This window comes from Psammomys obesus, unplaced genomic scaffold (assembly GCF_907164565.1).
Source record: "Psammomys obesus unplaced genomic scaffold, mPsaObe1.curated_primary_1811, whole genome shotgun sequence".
Taxonomy (NCBI): domain Eukaryota; kingdom Metazoa; phylum Chordata; class Mammalia; order Rodentia; family Muridae; genus Psammomys; species Psammomys obesus.
In genome coordinates, this window is record NW_026591643.1 from 2,194,391 (window position 1) to 2,204,237 (window position 9,847).

The window sequence follows — 9,847 nt, forward strand, 5'->3', positions numbered from 1 at the left end:
GTGTGTGTGTGTGTGTGTGTGTGTTTTGAGATGAGGTCTTACTGTGTATTCAAGGCTGACCTCAAACTTCTGATCTTATACCTAAGCCTCCTATTTGTCAGGATTACAGATATATGTCACCATGCCCAGTTTCATTCAGTTTTTTAAAGTCTTTTGCCATTTCTATGTATATCTTTCCAGAATATGTCTCTAACAACTATTAACTGTCTAAGCTTTGTGAATGTGGACTATGTAAATAATAAAGGAAACTGACCTGGGCAGAGTTCTTGAGCACATAGTGCTGCCTCTGCACCTCTCTGGACAGCCACCTGTGAGAGGCTGGGGCCAAGGGAACTGAGCTGTGCGAGAGAACAGCAGAACCAGGCAGAGGATGCACTGAAGCAAGGGTGCCGGAGGGCAGAACTGACTACCCGGTACCAGCATCTGAGACTATCCTAACAGCAAGAAAGCCGGGCGTGGTGGCACACGCCTGTAATCCCAGCACTCAAGGAGCAGAGGCAGGTGAATCTCTGTGAGGTCAAGGCCAGCCTAGTCTACAAAGTGAGCCCAGAACAGCCAAGGCTACACAGAGAAACCCTGTCTCAAAAAACCAAAAAGAAAAAAAAGAAGGAAAGAAAAAGAAAGAGGAGTAAGATCTCAGCATGGCAGTCTTTGTGACATTCCAAGAACCTTGGTCTTTATTTTGCTTTGTTTTTCTGGCTTTCTAGGAAAAATCATCTGATTTTAATGTAACTCTTTTGAAACCCTTCAGTATAATTGTAAATCACCAATTCCATTTGGTAGTAATTTGGGTATTTTCTTTCTCATTTCAGCTCTGACCACAAAGTAGAACTCTCAGGCCTGGCTGCCCTCTCCCTGGTTTTAGTCTTCTTGTTGGTGCAAAGGGGGTGCTCCCTTGTATCCAAGGTGGCTCTAGCACTGGGGCTGCTGGGTGTCTTCTGCTACAGGGCAGCCATTGGGGTCGTGCTGTTCCCATGGCAACCGTATAACAAAGGCATTTCAAAGTAAGTGAACCAGAGATACAAAGGTTTACTCTTACATGTTTCCGTGTTTTCTGTATAAAAGAAGCCATTCTAATCCTTACAATCCTGGAGTTTAGTTTTTATGAACAGTGATTTCATTTGCAGCTATTGTATCCTGGTCAAGAAAACGTTAATGAACCACTTTGTTAGTATTCTTTTGGGAGAGAAATAACTTAGAAGTAAGATCATTGTATTCATTTTTTTAATTAATAATTTAAGTCCTGGGAGTAATGGATAGAGTGATAAACTAGTTAACAGCAACCTGCATTTACTAGGACTTGGTTTTGCCACGTGGGGGTGTGGCTATAAAAACAAGGATAGTAATAGTACCGATACTCCCAGTAGCTGGGAAAGGAAATGAGTTTCCCTGTATTACTCTTATAAGACCCAAGAGTTGCTGCTGTGCACATCGAGAGAGCCAATCCTGAGCCTAGTGTTTGCGGTAGTACTGGGGGGCTGGTCAGGGCTGCAAGGTGTGGCTAGCCTTCTCAAGAACAGAGGGGCAGCTGTAAAGCAGACACCGTCACGTCCTCCGACACGCACAGTTGGAAGCAATAGATAGGTCATAGCTGTTGAGAAGTGGGGCCCAGCCCTCACAGAAGGTGGAAGCCCTCTTCCTAGAGCACAAAGGGCGGTGTAAAGCGACAGGCTGTAAGGCTTACACGGCGCCACCGCACCCGACAGGCTGTGTACAACTCCAGCGGGTAAAACACCGATTGTCATATTCAGGGCCCAAGATCACATGTAGAGTGCGGCCTTACTTTTTACTCGCTTGGGCACCTTACAGATACCTAGAATTAACAAATATGGAGAGCCAAGGACTACAGCCAGAGGCTGAGAGGCTTACCAGAAAACGGCTGCTGGTAAGGGTGGGGTGGACTAGGTGTTTGAAGCAGGTAGCAGCAGTGTGACGGCTTGACTTCACCTGAGTCAGGAAGCCAGAGGGAACATGATGATGGTGATTGAGACTGGGACGTTGTGTAGAGACAAGGCTCTTTCTGGAGTCTGGAGCTGTGGGCAGATGACAAGGTTAGTTGTTACCTGTGGGCTTTGTTTAATCTCTAAGTACAGCCTGTGAATGCATTCTTGTTCCCACCCAGATCTATGTACTTGGTTTCTGCTTTATTCATCTTCAAGCTATGATCACCTTACTTTGCCTTCTCTGTTTAGCAGCGGCCTGTCTGGAGATGTCCAGAATGTAGCCAGTGTGCCTTTTTTCTCTGCATGCTCCTTCCTATAAAACGTATCCACCCTCACTTTGTCTGTCTTGATTTTTGAAAACACACTGGTTCCAGGCCTCCCTGGCTTGAAGAGTGCTCATATTCTGAACTCATCCTGGCTTCTGATCTGTCTGGTTCTGCATCTATTGATTCCACATTCACCAAGTAGACTGTTAAGCTTTAATCTTTCCTTTCTTGTCCACTCAGAAACCTAGGCATGCCTAGGACTGAAAGTCATGTAGAAGCCCTGAGAATGAGAGGCGCTGACTGTTCAGTGCAGGGAACCTATCTGGATGCTCCTCCTACTCTGCCCTCCTGTCTGGTGGCCTTGGGTCATCTCCTGGGACACAGCACTTCTTAGAAACATTTTGATGGCTTTGACATTTGCTGGATTCTGCTTTACTGGAATCTTTATGGGCCTGTTTTTAGCTTTTATGTTAGGACACATATGGTCAGGAATGTTAGGACCCCAGCTCCTCAGCCAGGGCCACATTGCCTCACTTGTAACAACAGTGCCACTGAATTAAAATAGTCATACTAAGTGGGAATGTTTTTAATGCATAAAATGTTGTAAGACACTGTGATGCAAGAAATTCATGTTTAAAAACAGATACACTGCTGTGTTGCTATTTCATTTAAAATTTATTTACTTAGTATAACTTTCAGTGACCATCTTTTCTTTAAATTAATTAATTTTTATGTGTCCTGAGTGTGCTGCCTGTATGTGTGTCTGTGCACCACGTATGTGAAGAGGGCATTGAATCCCCTAGGACTGGAGTTTCAGGCAGTTATAAACCACCATATGTGTGCTGGGAAATCAAACCTGGGTGTTTTTGTTGTTGTTGTTGTTTCTTTCTTTGTTTTGTTTTTTTCAACAGGATGTTTAAGTAACTCTGGGCCCGGAACTCACTGTATACTGGGCTGGCCTCTAACTCACAGACTACCTGCCTCTGCCTCTGCCTGTACCTTCTAAGTGCTGGAATTAAAAGTGCATACCACTACACTCCACCATTAAGTGCCAGTCTTAAAGTATATAAATACCTCATTTATAAACTATACTTAAAATACGCTAGTTTGGGGGTATATATTTTAAAAGATGAAATTATTAGGCAGTCTTATAACTTACATTCTTTATATACTTAAATTGAGTTAGTCCATACTTAGTTCATAACAGTACGTAATAGTTACTAAGCTTCTACTGTGTGCCAAATACTTCATGTCTATATTTTATACATATGTAATTCCTAGGATAACCATGTGATGTGTAGAAAAACACTTTCTGTTTTCACACATAATGAAATTGATTGTCAGAGTGTTAATTACATTGTCCAAACAATAGAACTAGTGAATAGCAGAGTGCAGACTCAACAGTTTGGACCACTGCACCGACACTGTCTGTTTTACACATGTCAACACGGAGGTTCTTCTTGAATCCACTTGGCTATGAGCATGCTCAATTGCAGTTAGCATTTTTGAAATTTCAGATACCCAGGCCTTCAACCAGCACAATGGCTTTTCATTTAACCTTGCAAAGTGGATTCATGATTTTCTTGGCATGTTGTAAGAACATAGCTCTGGTCTTGCTATCAAGTGATACTTGCACCACAAAAGCAAGTTTCCCCCAAGTCATCTCCATCAGGATGGCCCATACTGCTCCTCCAGGGCACACATGTAGATCCAGATTTGCCTTTGGTTTCTTTTTAGCTGTGTTGTCACATTTTGGCATTCCTAATTAGATACATATTTTAAATGGGAAAGTATGTACTTGAATTTTTCTAGGTGGTACAAATTAATCTAACATGTTTTGATTTTTTTTTTTTTAGGGGTATTATTGAAGCTCGTTTTGTTTATGTCTTTGTCCTTGGCATTCTGTTCACGGGTACCAAAGACTTACTTAAAGCACAAGTCATTGCAACAGACTTGAAAACCAAGACTGTAGGTTTGTGGGAAATACATAGTGGATTAGTTCTTCTGGCAGCATTGCTCTTGAGACCACATAATCTTCCAGTGTTAGCATTCAGTCTCTTGATTCAGACTATACTGACTAAGTTCATCTGGAAGCCACTGAGACATGACGCAGCCGAGATCACTGTCATGCATTATTGGTTTGGTCAAGCATTCTTCTTTTTCCAGGTGGGTTTTCATTGTTGCTCTGGGTAGAAGGCTAGCGACTTTTATGTCACCTATCTTTTAGTTTTTCTTTGCAAAAGTGTTGTAAGATGGAAAGTTATATGTGTTTGGTGAAAAAACTTAAAATGCATGGAAAATTATACTTAAGTCTTATGTGGATTTTATTAGGTAAATTACAGTTTGTCATTTTAAAAAGATATGCTTGACCAGGTATAGTGGTACATGCCTTTAATCGTAGCACTGGGGAGGCAGAGGCAGGTGGATCTCTGTAAGTTGGAGGCCAGCCTGGTCTATATAGTGAGTTCCACATCAGCCAGAGGTACATATTGAGACCCTGTCTCAAAAAAACAAACAAAGGCATGCACCATGTAGATACATTTAGATATCCATAAGACAGTGGGCTATTGTTTTGTAGAAAGGATTATTGATTTATTATAAACAGTAAAGGAAACACATTGGGTATTTCATGTGTTTTGTTTTAGGAATGTAGTAGTTACACTTCTGTGTACTTTTGCCCCTGGTATTGAGGCTGTCCACATTGGGAACTTGGGTGTCTCCAGTTTTTAGTCCCCCATGGCCTGGAGGGTCCTAGGACTTCTTCCTAGTGTTGAAAGATCCATTATCAGCAAGCCCAAGCCTTAGTTTTGGTGTATACAAGGATGCTTAGACAGATAGTGGCCTTAGGAGGATCCAGTTCCTCCAGCAGTCCCAGAGAGGGTGTGTATATATTACTGCAGATTCTTTTCCAGCTCCACGTATCTCTTCTGTGAGGACTGGCCTCTCTTCTTTGTCTTGTCAGTTTCTTCCTGTGTTCTTCTTTTGTTCCTGGTTTCATATGTCTTCACCCAGAAAGCAACTCCATGTTTGTCCCCTTGACCCCAAAGGCCAAGGATAGTTGGATTAAATTAGAAGGATCTATAATTCCTTAAGTACTGTGACCAGACCATGACCAGCCTTGGTCTCAGATTGCTGTGGTGATGTGATTCTCCCAACTCTTTCTGCCCTGTTCTCTACAAAGACCAGCAGAGATTTCCCATAATAGACTCAAGACCTGTGAATAGTCCAGGTGCATGGTGTAACTAATAGAATGTGCGTAGTCATCAGATTGTACTCTGTGTGCCATGGATACGCATGTCCCATGTTGCGTTTCAGCAGGGCTAGGCTATAGCTAACCTCTTGACTGCATTCGAGAAGTGGGTACTCAGTGAGCAGTTACCAAAATGACAGGATCTAGGAGATGTACTCTGATGGGGCCATCCCAGGACCACATGCGTCATCCTCAGGCAGAGGTCCGTGCACTTGTCTTGAGTCGCTGGTGTGTCTGGAGGAAGTTGTGAAACTGCTGTGGTCAGTCAGAAATTGAAGTATACAAAATTCTTCAGAGGATTCCTCCTGTAGAAGTACTTTTCAGCCACTTCCTGGATCAGAGTAATATGACTGCACCTTAGGTCACCAGCTTGGTGAGCTAAGGTGCAGTCAGAGGGCTGACTCTGAGTGTGCCTCCATGCTGGCGTGTGCAAAGAACAACCTTGTTCTTGTTCTTCTTCTGTGTTTCAGGGTAACTCCAACAACATTGCCACCATCGACGTTTCAGCGGGCTTTGTGGGCTTAGATACCTACATGGAAGTTCCAGCCATGTTCCTCACAGTGTTTGGAACATATGTGGGGCCTGTGCTCTGGGCCAGCCACCTTGTTTACTTCCTGAGCTCAGAAGCAAGCAAGTAAGGCACTTACTTTGTTGTTCAGAACGAATGTCATTGCAGATTATCTGTTTTTTAAGAGTAATAACATTGCTGTACATATGAGGCATCCGAACTCCAAAAGGTAGAGAACCAGCTGGCAAAGGCAAGAAAGTGCAGTCTTGAGGTCCCTGGGGTCAGCAGGAGGAGCCTGGAGATGTCCCACAGCAAGTCACACTCTTCTAATCACAGCCAGGAAATGGGAAAAGGGATTGAAAACTCCAGACTCAGCTCTGAGCCTCTTAATGTTTTCCTGTTCTTTCTTTCCTTCTGAGGGCAAGGGGACAAAGGACATGGGCTCTTGCCCTCCAGAAACCCTCTGGTGTCCAGGAAGTATGTGTTAGGAGGAGTTGCTGGCTGTACAGGTTCTGAGTCAGCAAGCAACTAGGCTGCTGCCTGCTCACACAGTTGACAGCTGAATAGAAGTACAGGGTGGGACACACAGAAATTTAGGGGCAAGTGAGTGCCACTCTGCCTGAGCCACTGTAAGCCTCCAGCAACAGGGAGGCTCTCCTCAGGGTCCAGCTTGCTCCAGGCTGCCACTGCTGGGGTAGGTAGCCTGTCCAGGCTGGTCCAGCTGTGCCTGTCCACTTCTTAATGCTGCTGAGTCACAGACAGCTGCCCTCCTTCTGGGACGCCTCTCACACACAGGGCGGACACAGAGAACCTCATGTGTCTTACTGTGACAGGAGGTTCCAGCCTGTCCACGCCCCACATCCCAGGCTTAGAAGTGAAGCTGGGGTTTACCGGACCCCTCCCTCTGCCTGTGCCTGGAAGAGTGGCTCTTGCTGTGGTGACTGTCAGGGAAGACCCCTCTCGGGCTGTCCCCAGGCTTCACCTTCAGCAGTGAGCTGAGGCTGCATGCCCTTGTTCCTGCCTGTGTTGTTGGTTGTTCTCTTCTCCTCTGGGTTGGTTCCTTAGCTTCTTTCATGGATTTGTTCTCAGTTGCTCATGTCCATGGCCCAGAGTCTTGAGAATTCTCGACTCTAGACTCAGTACTAACCTCCTCCTGGAACCTCCATGGAAGTACCCAGATAGCATTGACTCAGCAAGCCCAAGACTAGAATGACACACTAGTTCACTGGTTGTGCAGCTCCCTCAGGCAAAGATGTTCAAGCACTGACTACAGAAAGAGAAACTGTGGTGGCCTCCGCAGGAAGAAAAGCATCCTCTGTAAACCACATTTGGGTTGTGGAGAGAAAGAGATGACCTCCCACAAGCTGACACTTTGCTGCCGAGGGGAGAAAATGTTGTTTAGTCAGACTGTAAACTTCCTGAGGACGGGAATGTCTGAACTTCACCTGTAGATGTTCCACACCTGTACTTTGAGGCGGTCTGTTTACAGGCCTTTATACAACCCAAATATGGTTTACCAATATGATCTGGGTCCAGAACCTGGAAGTTGTGGTGATGTGAGCTGCCTGTTCACAATGCAGAAATCCCACGCTACAGTTACAGGAGCAATATGCACAAAATTCTACATGGATATTACTAAAAACTGCTCCACCAGGCAGTGCCCTGTGCTGTGCCATGTGCTGTCAGGTAAGAAAGAAGCTCCATTTGGTAGGTCATTGGGTCAGCACAGATGCCCATTTGTGCTCTCTAGAGAGGAGCAGAGCCCTTTATCCACAGGCTTGTACTGAGTGCGTACTGCTTGCTACACCAGTTGGTACACTGTTCATGAGGCAGTTGCAGTCACTTGGGATATGATAAGCTAATCCTTGCTGTGAGCCCAAAGTAGGGACAAGAAAGTTCAAGCATCACAAGTGAAACAAAGGAAGGGCTGGGGCCCTCTCTGCAGGAGGGGTCAAGTGTGCTAGAACAGCTGAGAACTAAACTGGGCAAGTGTGCCAAGACCAAGATGGGAAGCCAGTGAAGACAGAGGTGATATGGAAATGAGGTTAGCTCCAGCAGTCCACCAGTGACACTGGTTAAGAAAATGAGGGCCAGATGCTCAGAGAACAGTCTTGTCTTTTGGCCACTGAGTAGCTGCGGGTGCCCAGCACTGGACAATGGCATGAAAACAGGAAGTGTTTGGGTGGAGTTGCTTGACCAACAGGACTGAACATGTTTTCCAGAATTCACTCACCCAGGTGCAAGAAATGCACAATCACATGCACATACTTGTCACTCTGCCTCTGAGCACACACCACTGCAGGGCGTGTCCTCCTGCTCATGGTGGGAATGATGTGTGGAACCACTCCTTTTGCTTTTAACTATCAAGCATTACATAAAGTGTATTTTATTCTCGTGAGTCTTCAGTAATCTTGGAATTGTAAGTTCCTTGGTCCCAGCTTCTGCATCCCCTCCACAACCTCTGATCATTCTGAGATAACCTGTACACATCCTACAAATTCTCAGAGGTCAGGCTTTCCAGGCCCTACCATCAGCTCCAAGTTTGCTACATCATCTGTAACTCTGATGAATAGAGCTTATCTCCCTGTGGCCTTGCTGGCATGATCAGTCACATTACTGCCTAGTTTCTCTGGTCCACGGCTTCCACTGGTCACAAGGCAGCTTCCACTGTGTACACATTCAAGAGATCCCTATAGGACACAAAGATGATGGGAACTTGTAGCCCAAGGCCATGACTTTCAGTGGTTCAGTGATAGTTTGCTAACTAGTGTTCTTCCACAGGAAGTGGGCTCCTGTGGCTCACACGTGTAAGAATCTGCTTTCCTCTGCTGCTGTAGGGTCGTTGGGTTGATCTCAGTTTGGCAGGCTTGGTCGCCCTTCTACTCACTGACCTATCAGCCTAGTTTTCCCTTTCCTTGTTCACCTGTTGGACAGTTACCATTGTGTTCAGTGACCAGAAACACACAGAAGAGAGATTGTGGTGCACTCTAGTCCAGAAGCAAGGGTGGCCATTGTTTTCAAACTGGAAGCATGAGTGAAGTGTCCTGTGACTGCTCTGACGCGCGTTTCCTGTTTTAATAGTGTTTCAGCACTGAGCCGTGCTTGCTTCTGCTACGCACTCATCTGTTCTGCTCCAGTTGCCACGTACATTGTTCTGGTGACGGCTCTGCGCTATCACTTATTCATATGGAGTGTATTTTCTCCAAAGCTTCTCTATGAAGGAATGCATCTGCTCATCACGGCTGCCCTGTGTGCCGTATTCACTGCCACAAACCAGACTCGCCACACAAGGGCTTAGTGGACCCGGACACTTGGGGCCACTGTACTTTTCAGTCACTGTTTGCATCATGGATTTGCGTATTGGAACTGCCTCCATGCAAGATTATTCTGAGGAAAAATAAGGGTGTAAAGCCTGTTAAATTAGTGGAAAACTTAATTTTACTGGGATTTAAATTAAATAGATTAATAAACGACCACTTCAAATGCCTGTGTATCAAATTTTCTGTATTGACAGTCCCTCTGAAATTTTGGAAATTTTAATTTCCCCTGAGTGAATTGTGAATATATATGCTTAATTTGAGGGAAGAAAGGGTTCTAGACTTTCTCATTATGTATATCTCAGAGAGCCCAGGCGCCCTTATGGGAGGAGGTGTCTCTGCTACAGGGGCTACATCAAAGACCTCACACTCCTCAAAACTCAAAATCAGAGGTTCCAGGACATTTCCATTTATGTGGACTATGTTTATCAATGTCAGTAGCATTTGAAATAAAAAACTAAATCATTTCAAAACATTATTAATTTAAAAATAATCTGTCGGTACGTAGGATGGAGCATACTTGCTTAATCCCAGTATTCAAGAAGGCAGAAACAAGAATATTG

General features: G+C 44.8%; 1 protein-coding gene across 3 annotated transcripts in view; it reads left to right on the forward strand.

Moving 5' to 3' along the window:
• The window catches only part of Pigg (phosphatidylinositol glycan anchor biosynthesis class G), a 32,286-nt gene extending 22,836 nt beyond the window's left edge, over window positions 1-9,450 (forward strand). For 2 of the 3 annotated variants that reach the window (XM_055611555.1, XM_055611557.1), the window contains 4 exons: window positions 813-1,004; window positions 4,066-4,375; window positions 5,930-6,093; window positions 9,049-9,450. In XM_055611555.1, coding sequence (XP_055467530.1) covers window positions 813-1,004; window positions 4,066-4,375; window positions 5,930-6,093; window positions 9,049-9,265 — 883 coding nt within the window. In that variant the 3' untranslated portion in view covers window positions 9,266-9,450. Of the gene's footprint in view, window positions 1-812; window positions 1,005-4,065; window positions 4,376-5,929; window positions 6,094-9,048 lie in introns of those variants that run through there. The other variant, XM_055611556.1, reaches the window with a different exon arrangement.
• The last annotated feature ends 397 nt before the right edge of the window (window positions 9,451-9,847 follow it).